Source organism: Octopus bimaculoides, chromosome 7 (assembly GCF_046866305.1).
Source record: "Octopus bimaculoides isolate indiv1 chromosome 7, ASM4686630v1, whole genome shotgun sequence".
Classification (NCBI taxonomy): domain Eukaryota; kingdom Metazoa; phylum Mollusca; class Cephalopoda; order Octopoda; family Octopodidae; genus Octopus; species Octopus bimaculoides.
In genome coordinates this window covers 21,541,225-21,565,998 of record NC_142934.1, presented here as the reverse complement: position 1 = coordinate 21,565,998, position 24,774 = coordinate 21,541,225, and the positions used below count along the sequence as shown (strand labels likewise).

The 24,774-nt window shown below is 37.9% G+C and overlaps 1 protein-coding gene across 2 annotated transcripts in view; it reads left to right on the top strand.

Moving 5' to 3' along the window:
- Positions 1–24,774, top strand: part of LOC106878213 (ubiquitin carboxyl-terminal hydrolase) — a 57,801-nt gene that overhangs the window by 18,851 nt on the left and 14,176 nt on the right. For both annotated transcript variants that reach the window (XM_089354969.1, XM_089354968.1), the window contains 4 exons: positions 2,187–2,312; positions 12,235–12,370; positions 21,622–21,704; positions 23,898–23,945. In XM_089354969.1, the coding sequence (XP_089211095.1) occupies positions 2,187–2,312; positions 12,235–12,370; positions 21,622–21,704; positions 23,898–23,945 (393 nt within the window). The remainder of the gene's footprint in view (positions 1–2,186; positions 2,313–12,234; positions 12,371–21,621; positions 21,705–23,897; positions 23,946–24,774) is intronic.

Here is a 24,774-nt window from a genome sequence, read left to right as displayed (position 1 = left end):
TTGCTATATCTACTAGGTATATTTCTGATATTCAAATGAGGTTTGCTAATTTTTCACCCAATATCTCGCTTATTTCTATTTGAAATGTTATTTTGATCATTCCAGCGTGTTCCTAAGGCTGTTTTATGGTAGAAATCAAAGTTTCATAAAAAAAATTCCAGTTAAGAGAATTATGGGAGGTAATGGGTTAAGCTCTGCCTGTCTCAACCACATCATTACACATGTCTGTGTAGCTGTTAGCCCCAACAATCTATCTCTGTCTGTCTGTCTGTCTCTCATCATGACTAACCAGTAGCGTTCCTCCATTTGTTGTTTCCCCATTCACAAAATTATGAACTTATAATGGGTCCAGGAATGAGTTACAGAACCTTCGTTTTAGATTGCTTATTTAATTGCTGATATCTTGCAGACAAGTTTCTCAGTTTCACTATATGAAGCTACCTACTATTTTTGAAGCTAGAAAGTCTATTCTAATGTTCAAGACAGGCAGTCGCCATTCTATATTAATTTACATGCTATCAATTAGCAATGCAGTTACTACTTCACAATAACAAGACTTCGACAATATCCTGTATAGCAAAGTGGACTATATGTAGCGTTCTTACAAACTATAACACTTTCCCAACAGCTTTAACAAGACTAGGTCTCTCGCTAGTTTTCCGAGATTGTAAAGCAATCAAGCAGTTTGTATATAGCCAATGTTGTTTTCTTTTTATTTTCAAAGAAGACTGTCTATTAAAAATATCTATGATTTTTCTCTTTGTATTTTCTCATTAAAAATAAATTCACTAAAGAAAAAAAAAACAAAAAAACTCGCTTATCTCCCTTGCACGCCTGCTTTATAATGGGAAGCTACTCGATATTTACTAATAAATTTTCGGTTTCACTTTTTTTATTGCATGAGGTTGTGTGAACATCTATGCCAGTGGTTATTTACTTCGAGGTACTGGAAGTAATAACTGTCACATTCCACATAAAATTAGAAACCATGATTTAAAGTGAGAAATTTACCAACGTGTAGAAAATTATTTGTTTAATCTTATTAATTTTTGGTGAGTTAAAAAATATAGCATTATGTTTTCAAAACATTATGGTATCAATATGGATTTTCTCTATTACATTTTTAAAATCCACGGCGCATTGTTTTGAGAACTACTGCTCTATGTAGTCACTCGACATGCTTGAAACAGCAGTCGAATTTTCAAATCTCCGTTTTTTTTTTAATAGTATTTTTCTTTTCAAGGACTACACTAAATAATATTTTATAATATTATCTGGAAGAAAAAAAAAAAAAAAACGGTAGCGATATGGAGCATCTTTTGATTGTACATCTTATTTCTTTATTGCCCACAAGGAGGCTAAACATAGAGGGGACAAACAAGGCCAGACAAAGCGATTAAGTCGATTACATCGACCCCAGTGCATAACTGGTGCTTAATTTATCGACCCCGAAAGGATGTAAGGCAAATTTGAACTCAGAACGTAATGACAAACGAAATACCGCTAAGCATTTCGCCCAGCGTGCTAACGTTTCTGCCAGCTCGCCGCCTTATGATTGTACATCTGTTAGCTTAGGTGTTGACCCGGCAAAGTCGAATTTGAACTCAGAACGTAACGGCAGACAAAATACCGCTAAGTTACGGGGACGTTAACACACCAGCATCGGTTGTCAAGCGATGTTGGGGGGGACAAACACAGATACACAAACATATACACACACATACATATATATATATATATATATATATATATATATATACATATATACGACGGGCTTCTTTCAGTTTCCGTCTACCAAATCCACTCACAAGGCTTTGGTCGGCCCGAGGCTATAGTAAAAGACACTTGCCCAAGGTGCCACGCAGTGGGACTGAACTCGGAACCATGTGCTTGGTAAGCAAGCTACTTTCCACACAGCCACTCCTGCGCCTTGTGTAACTTTGCTTGTTTTTTTTTCTTTTTGGTAAGAGTATTGGTCCGATACAAACCCTTTTTTTATTCCAGCCTCTATCTTTTGACCTGTCCTGTAAGGAAGGCCCTACTAGGAACTTGCACACTGCAACAAGGACTGGACATTTTGTTGGACCATAACCCCTACCTTACTCACACTGTTTGCTATAATTCAACAATGTTTGTCTTTTTTTCTTTTATAAATTGATCTACCAAATTTGTTTTCTTTATTTCAGTTTAGCTGGAATGTTGGTGTCCCCTCCAGTTACAAATTCCTTGATGTCTACGATTTGGATAAAGAACTGTTGGACACTATTAAAAAGCCTTTAGCTGTGATGTTACTTTACCCTCTCACTCAAAAGGTAATGTTTAATAATCTTAGTCTGTTCCATCCCAGTCTTATTAATCACCAATTATGCTTCTTTTCCCTCTAACTACATTCTTTACTTGGAATGCTTTCTCATGTTCATTTGTTTTACATCTATTTTACTATGCCAGCATGGGTTATAAGTATATGTTGTTCAGACACTCTTCATGCTAACCCTTGACTGTTTTTCGTGTAATGCTCTTACACCATATAGTTTCATACTATGCTGTGGGATTGAACCTACAACCACATCGTTATGAAGTGAGCATCTTAACCACACAATTATATCTGCACCCGTGATCATCATCATCATCGTTGTTTAACGTCTGCTTTCCATGCTAGCATGGGTTGGACGATTTGACTGAGGACTGGTAAACCAGATGGCTACACCAGGCTCCAATCTGATTTGGCAGTTTCTACAGCTGGATGCCCTTCCTAATGCCAACCACTCTGAGAGTGTAGTGGGTGACTTTACATGCCACCGGCACGAGGGCCAGTCAGGCGGGTACTGACAACGGCCATGCTTGAAATGGTGTATTTTACGTGCCACCTGCACAAGGGCCAGTCCAGGGGCACTGGCAACGGTCTCGCTCGGATGTCTTACTGGTAAAGGCCATGCTCGAAATGGTATGGATAGTTTAAAGGTTTTTTTTTTTTACTGATCAAGCACAGACCTAGCTGTGTGGTTCCAAACTCAGCTTTGCAACCATGTGGTTTCAGTTTCAGTCCCACTGTGCAGCACCTTGGTCGACTGTCTTCTACTAAATCCCCAAGCTGACCAATACCTTGTGAGTGAATTTAGTAGAAACTGTGAAAGCACATGACCTAGTGGTTAGGGTATTCATCTCACAATTGTAAGGCTGCGAGTTCGATTCCTGGCAGTGTGATGTGTCCTTGAACAAGACACTTTATTTCACATTGCTTCAGTCCACTCATTTGGCAAAAATGAGTTTTACCTGTATTTCAAAGGGCCAATATTTTTAAGATAGTTAATTTATGGAAAAGATTATGTTAAATTTTTGAAATGCAAATATGTGAATGGAAATTCGGTTTAATTTGTAGCCAAAATAGTACTGAATCTTTTGATACCCCATATGTCAAAATCTGTAACTCAGTTTTGGAATATATAGGACAGTATCTCACATAACAATACAGACGTAATACTGAAATAGTGGAAGAGATAACAGATTGCTCTGGGCTCGCATTAAGCAAGAAGTTACATATATATATATATATATATATATGTATAAGCCAATGAGGGAGACCTCTACATGGTAGCTAGACTTGGTAGAAATAGCAGTCAAATCTCCCTCAAAACACCATACTGTCCTCATCTGACAATTCTGCCTATTATGTAGTTTGAATGTGAAACTGTAACTAAAGATTAAGATTATTAACCCCACAGAGAGAGGAAAGAAGAGAGGCAGCATAGCAACAGTTTTGGCTGACTGTCATCCTGTACTCCCCTTGTTGCTAGCGAAATGGTATGTGCCGACTGTCTGAGCAACTGGTTGTTTTAATGGCAGAACAAACATAAAGATTACAAAAATAGCGATTCTCACTTTGAAACTAACAATTTTGAAAATCTTTTTAGATTACGGAACACCCGACTCTCTCATGTATCCATGTTTAAAATTTCAGCGCAATCGGATGAACAATACTTGAGTTATTAGTGCACAGACAGACAGACAACGGATTTTATATATTAAGAATAATGATTATAAATAACTTGGACCAATAAGTATAAGTCAGTGTGTTTAAATGTTGAGTAGAGCACTGGCACAATTTAGGCTACCTGTTGTCATCTGCGGTTGTGGTAAACTTCCGTTGGATCTACTTCAGGAACTCCAGTGGCAGTTAGGGTAATAATATTAACAGGAGATAGATTCAGTATTAATCCTTTATTTGGACACATCATATGTTTTGACCCATCAATCTGGGTCTCATCAGGTACATCAAAGACTTTTCATGTGTGAATTTTTTTGCGTTTCTATATCACTTTTATTCATTCTCTAACTTGATGGGCATATAACTAGCCTTCCGACACTAAAAATTTGTTGTGAGGCATATCTTTATCGATGTACCTGATGAGAACTGATGGGTTGAAACATGGCATACCCAATAATAGTCGAGGACACTTACCCTAGGTGCTATGCAGTGGTACAAAACCCAGGCCCATGTGGTTGGGAAGCAAGAATCTTAACACACAGTCACACCATGTATATATGTTTGTATGTGTGTCTCTTGTGTTTCTCCCCTGCTTTGCTTGGCAACTGTTGTTAATTTGTTTAGATTCCCCAAAATTCTGAAATTTCTTAAAAAAAGAAAAAAAAAAAAATTATTGTGTGTCGGTTTGTTCAACAAAACCTTTTAAAGGCAGTGACTCAGCATGGCGACAGTCCAATGACTAAAACAAGTTAAAGAAAGAAAGGAAGCGTGATACTCATGATATTTAAGCAAATCTTAGAAGGGCCCAAATAACATTGTGTATAAGTGTGCATGTGTGCGTGCGTGCGTGCCTCAGTTCACCTACAAATGTATTTACAGTAGCGATAGACTAACTGGCATCTTATTGCAGAGTTTGTGTCGTCTGCTCACCTCGACTAAAGCAAAATGAAAAAAACAATTTGGCAGTTGACTAAGGGAAGGGAGGTAACTCTTTTTTCGAATACCAGGGTTATTGTTCTTAAATACGATAGCTCTTAGCTGCAGGACATGATTAAATGATCCGTGATGAAATAAATTCCAACTATGACATTCCCAACTGTTTTTGAAGGCAGCGTTATCGAATATCTGTGCTCCATATTTAAACACAATGATGCGTCGTGATATGCTGGTGGTTTGGCTGCTATTTCTTGCAAGTCAGTGAACCATAAAGTGGTTGCGTCATAGGTTCGTGGGATATATATTTTTTTTCATGGCTTAAATCAAAGGCGGCTCTCTAACCCCTATTAGGGTCTCTGTAACTGGTGAGTGAAAGGGCGGAATATATACTCAAACCGGAGACTTCGCCCTAATATCTGTAACAGTGGTGTCAAAGGCACCCAAGGGCCAAATTATCATCATCATAATCGCACTCTTTAATCATACTCCTTTCGCAATATCCTGCCACTTCTATTATGGCATTTCAACCTCAAGGGTATGCCCTGGTACTTGCCACCATCTATATCCCTCTCTTCCTTTACTCAACCATCCCATTTATATTCTGATCCCCATCCCTTGTAAGTATGCCTGGCATTTTGCCACCATCTCTATCCTGCTGTCTTCCACTCTCTCTCCTTCTCCTGCACCCCCCACAGGTTGGATAAACTTGTATTTCCTTTACAGTAGCACACCTGTTTCTGTCTTCATTCCTGACCTTTCTCTCTCTCTCTGACCAGGTAACCTTGTACTTCCTCGACAGCAAGACACCTGTATCTGTCTCACTATAACCTTTTCATCATCCAACACAAGATCACCTCCTCCAATGCTTCCTCCCCTCTTGAAATTTTTTTTTTTTTTTTTTTTGTCTTGCAAGTACTCATCGACCCTGTCAGTGCAGGTGCCACTTAAAAGCACCCAGTCCACGCTGTAAAATGGTTGGTGTTTAGAAGAGCATCCAGCTGATAAAACCTTGCCAAAACTGACCTCGCCTGTGCCATGTAAAAAGCACTAAGTCCACTCTGCTGAGTGGTTGGTGTTAGGAAGGGCATCTAGCTGTAAAAATCCTGCCAAAACAGTCACAGAAGCCTGATGCAGGCTTCGACCCAGCTGGCTCTTGTTCGACTAAAGGCAGTGCTCCAGCATGGCCACAGTGAAATAACTGAAACAAGTAAAAGAATTTTAAAAAAGTAAAAGAATGTGTGTGCGTGCACGAGCAAGCATTTCATTTTAATGTTCATTTTTCCGTGTTTGCATGGGTTGAACAGAGTTGAGTCAGATTTTCTACAGATTTTCTACAGTCAGATGCCCTTCATGTCAGCAACCCTCACCTGCTTCCAAGTAAGGTACTATTTCCCCATTACCAGACATGATTTTACAGAATATTGTGAATGAACAGTACTGCTTGTATGAGGAGCATGTTCTGAGGAAGGTTCTTGAATTTGAGGTAAATGGACCATGAAAGTGAGGTAGATCAAGGAAAGCGTAGAAGGGACAGGTGGAGGAGGAGATTGGGAGAGTTGGCTTGAGAAGAGAGGATGCCCAAAACTGGGCTAGATGGTGTGAGGGCCGTTGCTATGGCATTAAGGTAGACCCAACCACCCCTGTTAGCGGGGACAAAACCCCGATTTAAGATACTGGATGGTGATGAAATCCACTCCCAAGGCTTAGGTTGGTCTAAAGCTATAGTAGAAGACACTTGCTCAAGGTGCCATGCAGTAAGACAATCCTAAACCATGTGGTTGGAAAGCAAACTTCTCAGCCACACCTGCCCTTATGTGTAATATTAAATTTTTGTCTCCAGTGTATTACTGGTTAGTTGTTTCACTCTCCAGGGGATGGTGAAAACAAAACCTGTGTAGGATATATATGTACACATTTAAAGCTTTGTGTTCAGACCATTTCTGCTAAGTCATTGCAATAAATTTTTTCCTTTTCTTTTCTTTTTCTTTTTTTTTTAATGAATATTCTGTATATAATGCATTTATTGTTACTGTTAACTAATCTTTATTATTATTGAAAGGTTAACGTTTTATATCTTATTAAAATTGGATGTTCAAGGCAGCAATTGTTCTTTTATGCAAGTGTGGTAATGGTGGTGTCGGTGGGTGGGTTTTGGGGGTGTTGAATAAAAGAAAGATTACAGGTTGAAAAACTCCTTTCAAATAAATCTACTAAGTTACCGTGACATTTTTAGCATATTTTTTTTTTTTCCTCCTGTTTTCAAAGCTACATAAACACAGTGTCTGTCTCTATTGTTGAATGGTTGCTCTGATGGTTGTGGCTGTCATGGTAGTAGTGATTATTGTTGATGTGGTAGGTAGTGGTTGTGATGGTTGTTGTGGAGGTTGTGGTGGTAGTTGTGATGGTGTTAAGTAGTAGTTTGATGGTTAAATATAAATGATGTGCATGCTTGTTTGTCAGTTTTGCATCTCAGTAAGTAAAATTTAGCATTTGGGGGCTCATATTTTTAAGAACAGGTTTAGAAGCCTTGTCTCCTTCATTGGACATGAAACTCTGCTTGCGAAGACCTGTTGGGGCAAGCGAAAGTGAAATTGTGATGGCACCTGTGCTCAGCGTCCCCTTTCTGGCACTTGTGCCCGTGGCATGTGTAAGGACTTTCGAGTGAGATCGTTGCCAGTGCCCCTGGACTGGCTCTTGTGCGGGTAGCACGTAAAATACACCATTTTGAGCGTGGCCGTTGCTAGTACCGCCTGACTGGCCTTCGTGCCGGTGGCACATAAAAGCACCCACTACACCCTGAGAGTGGTTGGCGTTAGGAAGGGCATCCAGCTGTAGAAACTCTGCCAAATCAGATTGGAGCCTGGTGTTGCCATCTGGTTTCACCAGTCCTCAGTCAAATCGTCCAACCCATGCTAGCATGGAAAGCGGATGTTAAACGATGATGATGATGATGATGTCATTTTAGACATCCATCATTATTAGTTTATTGTCCACTATTCCATGCTTGCATGGAACAGACAGATGTTGAGGCAGATTGTCTATGATTGGATGCCCTTCCTGTTGTCAGTCCTCACTTGTTTCCAAGTAAGCTAATATCTCTCCCAGGCCAGACATGTTTTTGCAGAAGATTTGAAATGAAAGACAATGCCTGCTTGATAGTGACACTATGAGATGGTAATGAACACACATGCACACACACATATACAACAGGCTTTTTTTTTTCTGTTTCTATCAACCAAATCCACTCAAAGCTTTGATTGACATGGGGCTATAGTAGAAAACACTTGCCCAAGGCACATCACAGTGAGATTGAGCCAGAGACCATATACGGTTGTGATGCCAGCTTCTCAACCACACAACCCTGCCTGCATTTATATTATTTGTTGTGCTTTATTATGAATAGCAATTTGACTCATCTGATTTATTTAAATACAAATATTTCTGTGTGAATATCATTCCTTAATCAACTGAGCCATCTCATTGCTTTTTAACCCCAAGTTCTATGATACAAACTTCGTTTTAAGGTGGTCTAAATTAAAACTTGCCATCAAAATTTCATGTTAATCTCCTTAGCATTCAGATTATTTTGTCAAATGTAATGCTTGTTTATTGATATTGTTTTGAATTAATCTTGCATTATCTGATAGCCTAAAGATTTTGATGATGTGATTACTCTTTTACTTGTTTCAGTCATTTGACTGTGGCCATGCTAGAGCACCACCTTTAGTCGAGCAAATCAACCCCAGGACTTATTCTTTGGATGCCTAGTACTTATTCTATCAGTCTCTTTTGCAGAACCGTTAAGTTACGGGGACCTAAACACACCACCATCAGTTGTCAAGCGATGTTGGGGGGGGGGGGACAGACACACAAACATACACACACACACACACATATATACACATACATACATATATACGACGGGCTTCTTTCAGTTTCCGTCTACTAAATCCACTCACAAGGCTTTGGTTGGCCCGAGGCTATAGTAGAAGACACTTGCCCAAGGTGCCACGCAGTGGGAATGAACCTGGAACTATGTGGCTGGTAAGCAAGCTACTTACCACACAGCCACTCCTGCACCTGTTTATTTTGCAAATAAAATTATAGGGTAGATGGCAGGGGCCAGATTTAACCAGTTTGAACATAAAACCAGTAGAATAGTTTAGCCACATATGGCTGGTTTGACTCCTAAAGGCTTAATTTATATTCCAAGCACCAACTTAATGACTAAGTTAGTTAACCAATCTGTGGGTAGAATACCACTTCAAATATGTTTGAGGGGTATTTGAACCTGTAAGAGGCTTTTCTCTACAATTTGTCATGAAAAAAATATTTTCGCTTAAGACAAAATGTTGTAAAAACACTATAGTCAGCTCAAAGTAACCCCTTTACTGACTATTGGATACATGTACAGTAATACCTCACTTTCCGAGGACCCACTTTATGATACCCCGGGTTTATGGGTCTTTATTTTTCAAACACAAGATCCAAATATTGAACAAAGTGCAAAGGTTTCTACTAACATAACAAATGCTTCTGTGTGTTACTGAGAAATTTATAGAGAGGGGGAAAAAAATGCTTCTTCTGAGCAAACAACTCTAGACTTGTTTTCTTAAAAGAAATCTACAAGTCTGTCCACAAGTGCTTGTGAATTGGCAATCACGTCTACAAAAGATATGTGTGAGTCTAGTGCAAGTGAAAGTAATTTAGAAAACAGTTATAATGTTTATATTTTTTTTATTATAAATGATCTTGACATTCTTTTTACTTTACATAAAATATTCTTTACATTGCCAGTACCGCCTGACTGGCTCCTGTAGGATTTTCGAGCGAGATCGTTGCCAGTGCCCCTGGACTGGCTTGTGCGGGTGGCACATAAAAGACACCATTTCGAGCGTGGCCGTTTTCGTGCGGGTGACACGTAAAAGCACCCACTACACTCTGAGTGGTTGGCGTTAGGAAGGGCATCCAGCTGTAGAAACTCTGCCAAATCAGACTGGAGCCTGGTGTTGCCATCCGGTTTCACCAGTCCTCAGTCAAATCGTCCAACCCATGCTAGCATGGAAAGCGGACGTTAAACGATGATGATGATGATGATGATGATTCTATTGTTTTATTGCCATTTATTTACAAGTATTATTAATTTTAGAGGTAAAATATTTTTCTGGGAACGAATTATGATTAGGAAGGAATTTCAACCATGTTTCGTGGTCTGCTACCACAACAGCTCCTTTATAGGATCCAGTTAGCTGAAGACATCATCAGGAGGAACCACGTCCGGTTTCGGCCCCTACTCCTCTACCATTTTGACGTGGCGGGGCCCCTCCTTTCGGAGGTGTCTTCAGCTCTGGTGTTGGGTGCATGTCTTCTTTCTTCTATTCCCTGGCCTCTTTGATGCAGCATCAACGAGTGTCAGCGTCCGACTGATCGTCGTGTCAAGTTCCCCTTTTTATATCTGCTGCTAGGCTCCAGCAGGCAGCACCAGCAAGTTGTCACATGACACTGTCTAAACTTCCCGCTGCTAGGAAATTATTGCTCTGCTTTACAGGCTTTCACATTACAAGCAGTCTCTGGAAACAAACTAACTCGTATATCGAAGTATTATTTGTATTTTGAACACTTTGTTCTCAACTCTGTTGAAAGACATTGAGTTCAAAATACATGTATCCATCAGTTCAACAGGAGTTGTTCTGAGCTGACTATCGTGTTGTACACGTTCTTGTCTTAAGCAAAATTTTTTTTTTTTTCATGACAAACTGCAGTGAAAATCCTTTTATGAGTTTAACCCTTTTAGCATTCAGATTGACTCTGTCAAATGTAATACGTATTTATTAATATTGTTTAGAAATGAATCCTACATTATCTCATAGCTTTAAAATTTTGATGACATCATCATCATCGTTTAATGTCCGCTTTCCATGCTAGCATGGGTTGGACGATTTGACAGAGGACTGGTGAACCAGATGGCTGCACCAGGCTCCAGTCTGATTTGGCAGAATTTCTACAGCTGGATGCCCTTCCTAACGGTTGTATATGGTTGTATATTTTTAGAATGGCATTGTAGGGTAGGTGTGAGAGGCCAGATCTGACTGGTTTGAACATAAAACTGGTAGAATATTTGAGCCAGATATGGCTTGTTTAAATGCTAAAGGGTTAGTTATTTCTCTCAAACATATTTGAACTAGTATCAAGTTAGTATACTAAATTCTTCACTATTTTGAAAATTGACTCAAAATTATTTCAACAGGGTTAAAGCAATCTGTTTGAAAAAATTTGTGATTATATTTATTATAGACATCAATAAACTTGGGTAACATTGAGTACTGCTTCTAGGGATTAAATATAACATGAATGTGCTTTAGTGTTTTTTTATTATTATTTAGTTTGTTTACAAAATTGTCTGATCAAAAGTATTGCAGCTGTTTTTTCATTTTTTAAGGATATCTAGGACTACATAAGCTAATGTGACCATGTCTTTTTTTGAGACAGTAAAGGATTATTTAAAGGAGATTTGAATTGAATGACAATGATAAATACTGTTTATAGCCCTATTCCCATCAACCCTGATTGAATAGTTCAAAGGTGTTCTGGCCATCACGCCTCAAGCCAAATATGGTCACTGGTAGCTACATGTGGTCTTTGTGAATGTAGCAGCTGAACAGTATCACTGAATATAGTGGCTGAATGAGCCTGCTGTTAATACAGAAGCTGAATCGTGTCATTGTGAATGTGACAGCTGAATGGGACCACCATGAATGTAGTGGCTGAACGGGGCCCTATGTGAATGTGGTGGCCAAATGGGGGTGTTGTGACTGTGGGAGATGAATGGAGCTGCTGTGAGGGGCTGTTGTGAATGTGGTGAACGAATGAGGCTGTTGTGAATGTGGTGAACGAATGAGGCTGTTGTGAATGTGGCGACTGAATGGGGCTGTTGTGAATGTGGCGACTGAATGGGGCTGCTGTGAATGTGGCGACTGAATGGGGCTGCTGTGAATGTGGCGACCGAATGGGGCTGCTGTGAATGTGGCGACTGAATGGGGCTGCTGTGAATGTGGCGACCAAATTTCCCTTAAATCAGGTCTTCTCAGAAATAAAGAAAAAACTCGGACACTGTAGTCTTAGATAGGCTTTTGAAAATGAGATGGTCATGGCTGGAATACCTTTGATCAGAGGTTTGTTCAGTTTGGGCTGATCTAAGGCTAAGCCACATCAACCCTTCCTATCATTTGTTTTCGTAGTAAGAGTGTTATATGATGACGAAATTTATATAATAACTTCTCACCTGTTGTCTAATCTCCATTTCTTTTCCCCAGGCAATTGATAATCCTATTGGTAAAGTAGAAGAGAAGTCTGAGTTATATTTCATCCGTCAAACAATCGGTAATGCCTGTGGTACCATCGCTCTTGTACATGCATTAGCTAACAATGCAGACAAGATAAATTTCAAAGGTGATTGTTGTTTTTTTTTGTTTTTTTTTTTTAATTTGTCCTTTGCAATTATATATTTTCTTAAAAAAAAAAATAAAAAAAGTTACATTATTAACCCTTTAGCATTCGGATTATTCTATCATATAATGCTTGTTCATTCACATTGTTTTGAATTAATCATGCATTATGTTGTAGTTTTGAGATTTTGATTATGTGGTTGTTTGTTTTGAGAATGACATTCTAGGGTAAATTGTGAGAGTTTAGAGCTGGTCAGTTTGAACTTAGAACAGGCAGGATGTTTTGACCAGATACGGTCGGCATAAATGCTAAACGGTTAAGATTACAATTTAACTTGTAGTTATTCCTTTATTCTTTTACTCATTTCAGTCGTTTGACTGCAGCCATGCTGGAGCACTACCTTAAAGGGTTTAAGTCAAAGAAAACTATCACCAGGACTTACTCTTTGTAAGCCTAGTACTTATTCTATCGATGTCTTTTGCTAAACTGCTAAGTTACAGGGACTTAAACACACCAACATTTGTTATCAAGTGATGGTGGGAGGACAAACACAAAGACACACAAATACATATATATATATATATATATATATATATATATATATATATATATATATATAATGGACTTCTTTGTTTCCATGTACCAAATTTGCTCACACGTTGGTTGACCCAAGTTTATAGTGGACACTTGCCCAAGTTGCCATACAGATGGTTGGGAAGTGACCATTTTACCACACAGCCTATGAAACTTTTTGAATAAAGAATTTTTTTAACAATTTAGTAGCGTAGGAGTGGCTGTGTAGTAAGTAACTTGCTTACGAACCACATGGTTCTGAGTTCAGTCCCACTGCGTCGCACCTTGGGCAAGTGTCTTCTACTATAGCCTCTGGCCGACCAAAGCCTTATGAGTGGATTTGGTAGACGGAAACTGAAAGAAGCCTGTCGTATATATGTGTGTGTGTGTGTGTGTGTGTGTGTGTGTGTGTGTGTGTGTATATGTTTGTGTGTCTGTGTTTGTCTCCCAACATCGCTTGACAACCGATGCTGGTGTGTTTATGTCCCCTAACTTAGCGGTTCAGCAAAAAGAGACTGATAGAATAAGTACTAGGCTTACAAAGAATAAGTCCTGGGATCGATTTGCTCGACTAAAGGCGGTGCTCCAGCATGGCCACAGTCAAATGACTGAAACAAATAAAAGAGTAAAGAGTTAGCATTCAGATTACTTTGTTAATTATAATGCTTATTTACTCACATTGTTTTGAATTGACCAAGCATTATCTTGTAGCTTCAAGGTTTTAAAGATCTGATTGTCTAAATCTCTGACATTGTAGAGTAGGTATGAGATGCTGAATCTAGTTGGCAGGCATGAACATAAACAGGTTGAATACTTGAGCCAGATCGGACCAGCTTTAACATAAAATGGGTCAAATATTTGAACCAGATATGGCTTGTTTAAATGCTAATGGGTACATAGTTTAATCAGAGGTGAAAGGGACACATTGATGACCTTTTCTAGGGCTTCTATAGTAACAGGTGAGAAGGAAATTATCCTCAAACCAGAGACCTGCTTTGAATGCTTACAATTGAGTGGATTCTTTGAAAAGCACCCAAGGGCCATGTGTTTGTGTTAAACCAGGTGATGGATGAACTCTACTTACCTTCAAAGTTGAAGATGTGTGCCTGTTGTTGCAGGATTTAAAACTGTTGTTGGATTGGGCAGTGGTGGCTGGGGCTATTTTGGATGGACTAAGTTGATTATGAGACAGTATATTTAGTTAAACTCTTTTACTTGTTTCAGTCATTTGACTGTGGCCAGTCTTGCTCTAGCCATTCTGTCCTGATCTTCCTCTGTAAGACATCAGTCCTCTGGAGTCTGCCCTCTCTTTCCCATAGGTGTTTATCTGCAATGGTTTAGTGGCATCAATCTCATTGGTCTCAGAGGTCCTGCAATGACACTACCCCCTTTTCCAGACTTACCGACTGCATCATATGCAGACTAACACCAAACACTGGTCTCCAGAATTCCTTCCTCCTCCATTGGTCTCGGTAGGTCACTCTTCAGTAAACCAGTGTCTTCAACCAACTGGTCAATGAATGTCTTGTTAGGATGGTCCCCCCAATTTGCTTTCAGTGTGTTGGTTCCTACATCATTAGTTGACTCCCTGCTTCATCTTCCTTCCATACTTAGTTATCATCATTTAACATCTGTTTTCCATGCTGGCATATATTGGGTGGTTTGACTGAAAATTGGTAAGCTGGGGAGCTGCACCAGGCTCCAATCTGATTTGGCATAGTTTCTATGGCTGGATGCCCTTCCTAATGCCAACCACTCCAAGAGTATAGTAGGTGCTTTTTACATGCCAGTTACATAACACTGGCAATGGCCATGACTACGATCTCACTTGGCTTGACAGGTCTTCTCAAGCACAGTATATTGCCAAAGGTCTTGGTCACTTGTCACTGCCTCCGTGAGGTCCAGCATTTGGAGGGTGCTTTTTACATGCCAGTTAATAAGATGCTGGCATTGGCCACGATGATGATTTCACTTGGTTTGATGAGTCTTCTCAAGCACAGCACATTGCCCAACATTCGAAGGGTGCTTTTTTATATGACACCGGCATGGGTGCCGGCTGTGTGACACTGTTAAAGCAATTTAACAAGGGATGAAAAGTGGAAGGGCAAGTGGGTTTGGAGGGCCAGGGGACCATGACTGATGGAGAGCAGGACCAGCTAGTACCAATGTGTCAGCCTAAATTGCAGAGCAGCACCTGCTAGAAAGATATGAGCATGTTCCAGAGAGATGATGGTCTCTTGAGAGAAAGGACTAGGGCATAGTGGTTAGCTCAACCTGCTAGAAATAACAGCCACATTTCTCTATCTCTCTCTCTCTCTAATCACACCTTACCCTCTTCAATAAAGAAAAGACACATTTGATGATGTAGCTCTTGGTATTTAACTAAAATGATAGGAATGGTCGTGGCCAGAATACTTTTGATCACTGGTATGATTAGTGTTGAACTGGAGTTAAACAACAGCTTTATATATTTGGGCAAATTATATCAAGATATTGGGTTTCCAGTATGTGTGCATTTGTCTGAATTGGTTTTGCATGGGTAGGTGGATGGGCAAGTATGGGTTGCTTGATCTACATGATCCCCACTCCATCATCATCATTGTTTCAATGTCCACTTTTCTATGCCTTCATGGATTGGATGGAAGTTTGCTGGTGTGATTCTTTTACAGCCAGATTACCCTATTGTCATCAAACCTCATTTGTTTTCAAGCAGGGGATATATTTCTCCACGACCATATTTTTCACGGAAGATTGAAAATGGACACCACTTGCATGATGGAGATATTCATTTACAACTATCATGCAATACAGACATGCATACACAAACAGGTTTCCTTCAGTTTCCATCTACCAAATTCACTCACAGGGCTTTGGTTGGTCCAAGGTGACACATAGTGGGATTGAACCCAGAACTATGTGGTTGGAGAACAAGCTTCTTATCACACAGCCACATCTTTGGATCACTTGACTAGTAAAATGTCATTTTGCTCAGTTTGTGGTGTTCATCTCAAAACTCACACATACACACTTTAAATGAAAAAATATACAAGTTTCAATGTTAAGAAGTAGTGAGAGTTTAATAAAATTATGTTTAGTTCAAACACAAATCCATTGAATTGTTTAAAGATGCAAGATTCAAGCCTGAGTGATTGAATCTCAGACAACTTAGTTGATTCCCAACTCATTGACCCACACTGAATGGTCAATGACTTTTCAAGATTCAAAACCAAATGCCTGCTACCTTCATACCCTCCTCCTATTTTTTTCCCCCTAAGTATTTAAGAAGTTTATTAAAGACCTATTTCTTGAAGCTGATGATTGCAAAGCATTAGACAAAGAGCTTATTACTTCAAGCTCATTGAATTATAGCTGTCAGTGTGCTTTGGTCTGTGCAGATTTTTTGTATGGCAACATAATTTGTTTTGTATTGAAAGAAGTTATTTTTTCTTTTTTTTTCTTTTTTAGATATAAAAAAGATCTTTTTCTGCATTTTATTTCATTTAATTTTTGTTATCATTCTTGTATTTAAGTTGAATGTAAAAAAAAACATTGAAGAAGAATAATCATATTTGTGTGTAACTCATTGCTATAACTGTCAATAGTTTTTAATGTCAACAGTCTAATACAGGGTGTTTTGTATAGAAAACAAAACATGACTCACAGAGCAAGTGAGCAAACAACCGTTTCGCCTGGCAAAGCATGAAGGTCGTCAAAAACACCTGCAATTATTGCATTGATATCATGATATTTCATAACAAAATGTTTTAATCGGTTGTTTACCTTTATAAACTTTTGTCCTCTTTTTTTTTCCATCTGGCATAGTGTACCCCGGACTATATCATCAAAGTGGCCTTGTGGTTAGGATATTGCACTCAATCATGAGATTGTGATTTTGATTCCCAGACTAGGCAGTATGCTGTATTCTTGAACAAAATACTGCCCCAGTCCACTCGGCTGCAAATGAGTTCCACCAATAGCTGATAAGTTGAGCCTGTGGTGGAGCAACATCCTGTTCAGGTGCCAGTGAGTGTTGTAATCTCAGCCATTTACATGCCATGGAAACAGGATTAAGCTCCAGCCTGGTGAGTCTTAGGACTCATGTGAGACCTAAGTAAGTTTGTAACCATTACTTAGGACAGCAGTGATATTTGGTTGTTACTTCTCTATTGACTTGAATGATCACAGTGACCCTTTTATCGGTTTGTCACATGTGAGTGAAGTGGTTGATCATATTGCTGTTTAACCCTGGTTAAACAGCAACAAGTCCTAATTGGCAAAGCTAGTGACGGTTGTCATGACACCAGCGCCTGTTCTGGCATTGTTACCACTGGTGGGGAGATGAGCGCATCATTGACAAAACCAAAGATGGTCGAAATCACATGATCTCAGCAGTGGAGATAGCAAGGATTTATCTCCTTGTTAATTATATAAACACAAGTGCATTTTGCACCAGAAAGCTAATATGAGAGTCTCTCTCATGGTAACTACTGCTATAAAGTTTGTTCTAACTGAACATCCACGTTTAATTGGGGATAAGTATTACCTATCGCTATTAATACTGCCTCTGTTGCTAATATATATTTTTCATACACAGAGGTAAGGGGAGAATTTAAATATTTTCTCTTTGAAGGGTTTATAATATACCATTTAAATTAGTATTGGTTTTGTAATGCTTACTATCTTGAGTAATAAGTGTGTTGAGGGAGAAAAAATAATTTAGTTAGTATTAATGTATATAGACACAAGCATGGTTTTGGCTTCATTCTGTGGGCATATGTCTTCTATCGCCCTGGGCTAACCAAATCCTTGTGAGTGGATTCCGTAGAGGGCAAACTAGAAGCAGCCTCTCACATTGTGTGCATGTATGTATAGCAGATATTATGTGTACAAGTATATGTTTGACTGCTACAGTTAGGTTTAGAGCTCTGTAAATCTTCATAATCCAGTCAACTAACTACTATACTGAGCAGTATTATCGGTTATGAGCTAAGGAGCAAATGTGGGAAAATTAAGGATAAATGCAAGTTTATATCAAAGTTTCTACATGCATTTCACCACTATGGTTGTCTGAGGCCTTGCAATAGATGATCCAAATGGATATAGATGCATAACCACAAATAGAACCCCAGAGAACACTTTATTGTATCAAGTTACAGATAATTTGATACAGGGCAAACAACCACAATGATGAAGCACGGGTTGGAACTTTAAGTATAACTTGTTTACCCTTATTCTTCACGCGCGCGCGCGCGCGCACACACACACACACACACACACACACACACACACACACACACACACACACACACACACACACACACACACACACACACACACACACACACACACACACACACACACACACACACACACACACACTGTTATTTCCTCTGTCAACAATCCTTCAAAACCGGTGAAATAAGGGATCCTTTATTTGAAAAGCCATTAAAGGTTAACATGTGAAAGAGTATTGGGCTGTAAAAATGAATATTTTGCTGGGCGGTATTAAAATTTAACTAAAAATATACCAAGGTGAAAAAATATCAGTGACCTAGATTTTTCTTTTCAGATTTTTATTTGAATAGCTACGAAGTTGGGAGACAACTCAAAGAATGTTTTGGTCTTATTTTGGCTTCATTAGTAGAGTAATGAATAAAATAGTAATCTATTCATCATTGAGTAAATGTATGGGATTGTACATTATTTTATTTAGGGATGTAGAAATGTTTGGAAATTAAATCATTTGAAGTTCATCTACATGGAAAATAATAGTTGAGAATGCAAAGAAAGACAAAAAAAAATCACAAACTGTTTCACCATTCTTGATAAACATTTCCTCTCCATACACGGGGTGCATTGGTTCAAATCATGGTGGTAACTGAAAAAAAAAAAGCTGTAAAACATTAGCTATATGAAGACAATATTACCATCTGCTTAACTTCACTAGTGCCATGCCAATGCCCATGTAAAATAGGGGAGGTTTTATTGCTATACGCTGAATAATGAGAGGTTAATGAGAAATAGCTATTAAGGAAGAGAAAAAGTACTTGTTTTTTCTGGCAAGCATGGGACCAGTTTTGGTGGTGTTCTGTCCTCGTCAGCAAAGGTAGAATTGAGATGAGGTTATAAAAGACTGCTGTAAACATGCCAAATTTAAGATAGTATTGTTTAGATATTCATCAATTGAATTAATCTCACAAAATTAGAATTAGTAAATGACTTCTTGATGCAGCCACTCTTTATATATTTTCATTGAAGTAAATTATCTTATTCCTTGATTTCTTTATCATTACTTTTAGATGCTTAAATACAAGGTCTTATTAAACAATTAAATTAACTAAATTTCATACAATAGCGCCCACTCTTTATATTTTGTTTTTGTTGTTTTTATAATACTTCATCTAAATTAATTGAAATTTATATTCTATTTTGAAATATGCTTTACGATCTATGTGTAATTCAATACGAATTATACAAATATATCTCACATATCTCTTCTTGAAACCTTAACTCTAATTTCAGCCACTTATTGCTTGTCAACCATTTCATGACTAAGCAATCACACTAAATAATATTGTATTGTTAATTATATGGGTGTATGTACATATATAATTACTATTTTATAAGCTCAAAGCTAATAAGTGATCACCGTGTATCGACTAAAGCAAAGTGTCTAGTTTTGGGGCATATAAGCCCTTAACAGAAAAATAGTTAGGGTTGTCCATATGCATGGGATTCAAACTAACACCTCTATGTTTTCATGACAAGTGTGCTACCGTTAGATATATATTTGTTTGTTTATAAAACAACACTTAAATCTGATGGAAAGAAGCGAGGGGTACGTTGGTGTAATGGTAGCACACTTGTTGCGAAAATATAGAGGTATGGGTTCAAGTCCCATGTATATGGACATCTCTACTTTTTTTTACGTCAAGGGCTTATATGCTCCAATATTAGACTATTTACCTTAGTTAATGCATGGTGATAGTGTATATTTTCAAATATTATTGTGTAAATAATTAAGATTTTACTTTTATTTTGTATTTCAACCATTAGACTAGTAAAGTGTCATGTTGACTTCTCCTTATTACTAATCTTGTATAGGGCGATGGGTTGGTAGAAATTAGCAGAGCATTGGGGAAGAAAAATGCCTTGCAGTATTATCCTTTTGTTCTGTACGTTTCTGTGTTCAAATCCTACTCTGGTTTACTTTACTTTGCATCCTTTTGAGGGTTAGTGAGATATAGTACCAATCTAATACAGGGAAGTCAATATAGTCAACCGACACCTCCTGCCCTTAAAATGTGTGAAATGCAGCAGGATTTCTGAAAGATAGTGAGAATGTTTGGATGTTTACATTATGCTATGTCCACTTGTATGCTGGAAAACATATTGTGCTGAACTCAAAGGAGGGAAAAGGCAAAATTGACCTTTGTAGGACTTGAACTCAGCATTCAAAGAGCTGGGACAAATATTGAATTCAAATTTTGGCACAAAGCCAGCAATTTCAGAGGCAGCAATAAGTTAAAGGATTGTTACTAATGCCGTTACTCGATAATTCTAACACCCATGTTTAAACATCCCTTTTAGAAATCAGTGCATCATTGCCAAAATATGATCTATATGACAGATACAGTTTCTTCCAATCTAGGTTGTTTCCTTTATTGAATTATTGTTATTGATTTATTTGTAATCATAGCTAAATCTGATTTGAATAGTTTGATTTCTGAGGATGCTATGGTAATAAGAGACCCCATGTGCCAGCTGTTAAGTTTGAATATAAACATTTATTTAGTTATTTATACTACACAGATTCTGTTAAAAATGTATTGAGATCTTCTAGGAAGTGTCATCTTAGTCCAAGACTATCAGATACACTCTTACTTGTTTCAGTCATTTGAGTGCGGAGATAAACACCGACACAAATATATACATACATACATATCGAAACGCCTGTGTTAGAATGGGGGCAGCTGATGGAGATGTTCTCTATGTGGCCTGTGTGTTTTCTGTACTCGTTTATCATTTTGTCTACGCTTTGTTTGCTATGTCCTGTACCCAGACATGCATCTATATATACAGGTAGATGTAAGTATGTACATACATGTACGTATATATGCATATACTCATTTATTATTTGTATTATATACACACACACACACACACACACACACACACACACACACACACACACACACACACACACACACACTTCTTTCAGTTTCCCCTCTACCAAAACCACTCACAATGTTTTGTTCGGCCCAAGGCTATAGTAGGAAACACTTGCCCAAAGTGTCATGCAGTTATTGTTTTGGTTTTTGTAAAGTTCACTTTTCAAGCTTTTTGTTTGAGCAAAATCTTGTTAGTGGATTTAGTAGATGGAAACTGAGAGAAGTCTATCGTGTGGGTGTATAAACGTGTGTGTATATGTGTTCATATCTTGACATTACATGCTAATTGTAAACAAATGTTGCTGTCGGACAAGTGAGATTGTTTGTTTGCATTTAATTTTTCCACGAAAACACATTTGCCCATTGTGCTGTTCATATTCAAAAGACTAGGTGGAGTAACAGGAAGGGTGTCTAGCCATAGTAAATCTGCTCCAACAAATTTCCTCTGATTCATGTAAACATAGAAAGTAGACATTAAAATAAAATTATTTTTGTCTTTCTGTTATACAGATGATGGTTACATGAAGAAATTCATAGCAGAAACCAAGTCAATGACCCCAGAAGAAAAAGCTTCGTATCTTGAATACAATCGGGTAATATATCTCTTCCTTTTTTTTCTTGTTTCAGTCATTGGATTGCAGCTATACCAGGGCACTGCCTCGAAGGTGTTTCTTTCTTCCTTCCTTCCTTCCTTTCTGATTTTGGCTGCTGCTTTCACAGATTCCCATCATTCTACAGGGTGTCCACAAGGTCTGGGTACATGGAGTAAATAAAATCATAACAAACAATTAAATATAAGAAATAATTATTTCTTAAAGTATGTGTTAATCCCCATGTACCCAGACTTTGTGGACACCCTGTATTATGAATTTGAATTGGGAGCTTAAATCATGGTGAAGCTTTCATTAGATGGTTACACAATCATGGATGACACCCGTATGGATGCGTTGCAATTACTCTCTTGGTAGACCTTGGTTATCCTGACCATTGATTTTCTAGGATTCCTCGGCTCAACAACAATGTAAGAAGCACCGTCGTTTCAGCTGAGCTCTTCTGCTACCTCTTCACACTCCACCATGCTGCAGTCTCATGACTTCGCCGTATCCCCGGCAGGGTGGCTGAATGGGTGCTATGCTTTGCTAAAGTACTAGGCTTTAAAAAAAAAAAGTCCTGCATGGTGCTACAGCATGGTTGCAGTGAAACGACTGGAACAAAAGACTATACATGTATATAATATATATATATATATATATATAGATATATATATATATATATAGATATATATAGATAGATAGATAGGTAAGAAAAGAAATGGAGCAACGATTCACAATTAGAAGTTGATCATTGGTATTAAATGGTCATAGTTTAATTGTAGTTAAAATAACATTTACAGCTGTTTCAATTTATTTTTGAGGTAAATTTGCATTATCTCGTTCCAAGTAACAAACATCGTCAGAATGATTTAGAGTTTATTGGATGAATATAGATAGGAGAAAAAGAAAATGAAAGAAGGTTCGTTAAGTTTTTAAGCTTAAACTACAATTAAACTATGAGCATTTAATTACCAATGATCAACTTCTAATTGTTGATTTTGCTCCATTTCTTTTCTTATCTGAATATATTAAACCATGGTTTACCATTTAAAGTACCAACTGGTGTAAACCTTATAGCAAGGCCTGTACATAGTTAGGTAATACACTAGTAGTGCCTATGGTTACATTTATCCCTTAGTCTGTTGCATAACCTCTAACTCATAATTTGTATATATATATATATATATATATAATGTGTGTGTGTGTGTGTATATGTTTGTCTCCTTGTCTTGACATCACGTGGTAGTTGTCACCATCATACAAGCAGTGTCCCTCATGTCCAATCTTCGAAGACATGCCTGGTCACAGAGAAATATTTACCTTGTTTGAAAACAAGTGAGGGTTTGTTACAAGAAGAGCGTCTGGCCATGAAAAATCTGCCTTTGTGAATTCCATATGACCCATGCTTGCATGGAAAAGCAGATTAAAAAATGACAATGATGATGATTACAGAGCATATTTAATATTAGAATTTAGGTTAAGGTGACAAGCTGGCGGAATCATTACCATGATGAGTAAAATACCTAGCAGCATTGTGTCTGTCTTTACATTCTGAGTTCAAATTCTGACGAGGTCAGCTCTGCCTGTCATCCTTTTGGGGTTGATAAAATATGTACTAGTTGAACACTTGGGCTGATATAATCGACTTAGCCCCACCCTGATATTGCTGGCCTTGTGCCAAATTTTGAAATCAATATTAAAATTTAGGCTTCAACTAATTTAGGAGCATTATTAACAAGGGCCACTGAAGGCTATGGGCACTGTCCTTTCCTGCAGACTCAGTAAATATAATATGAAAAAAAATTGTTAGTTTGAAAAAAACATTATTAAAAACAAACAAACACATCTTAGCGATTACATCCATTCTTCTTCTCAACCAGCTGTTCCTGGAAGTGTCATGGGGATGGTCATCAAGCACCTCTTCTGTAGGGTCCTAGCAAAAGCAACCATTTTTGGACTCTCCAGCTGGATTCCTAAGTATGACTAACTGAGACTGGATATTATTCAACTAACTTGTTCTTAGTCTTCCCCTCGGTCTCTTCTTGGTTGGTTTCACTTCAAGAATCTTCCTTGTGATTCTTCCCGGTGACATTCTTGGATATTTGTTCTATTCAGCATACATCACATGATGGTTAATTGCAGTATATATGTTTTGCTTTGTTTTAATTTATGCTAATTTATTCTCTCTCTTAGGAAATGGGCGTAGTCCATGAAGATTGTGCTCAGGAAGGGCAAACTCAGGTATGTAATAATTTGAAGACTTTTTTTATAGCTGAGTGTTGTAAGCACTAAAACTGAGTGTTTATGTGCATATATACACATATATGCATATATATATATATATACATATATATATATATGCATGAATATGTGTATATATGCATATATATGCTTATATATATATATGCATATACTTATATATATCCTTATATATGTATTCTTTATATATGTGTATATGCTCATATATGCATATGTGCATGTATATATATACATATATATGCATGCATATGTGTATGCTTATGTAAATATGCATATACGTGTATGCTTATATATATGTATATATTTGCATATATATGTGTTTGCTTATCTATATATGTATATGCATATATACAGGGGTTGGACAAAATAATAGAAACACCATAAAATTCCAAACAAATTTATTTTGATATGGGGTAGGACCATCTTTGCCAGTAATTACAGCTTGAATTCTACGAGGTATGGACTCGTACAAAGTTTGAATTGTTCCCAGAGGAATTTTTGTCCAGTCTTCAGCTAAAACAGTGTGTGTGTGTGGGGGTGGGGGGTGGGGGGGTGGGTGGGTGTGTGTGTGGGTGTGTGTGTGGGTGTGTGTGTGTGTGTGTGCAATAAATGAGGGTGTTTTGAATTCTTTTGCTTCCGAGTTAATTCAGTAAGAGTGGTTGTGTTGGTATGTCACTAAATGACCTAGTTAAGCTTTCTGTATTTATATGACATGTCCCTACCTAGAAGAGGTGTGTCTCTAGTTACAAGAATGGTAAGTGCTCAGAAGTGCTCTGGAAAAAAAAAATGTCCTCTTGAAAATGATCCGGTG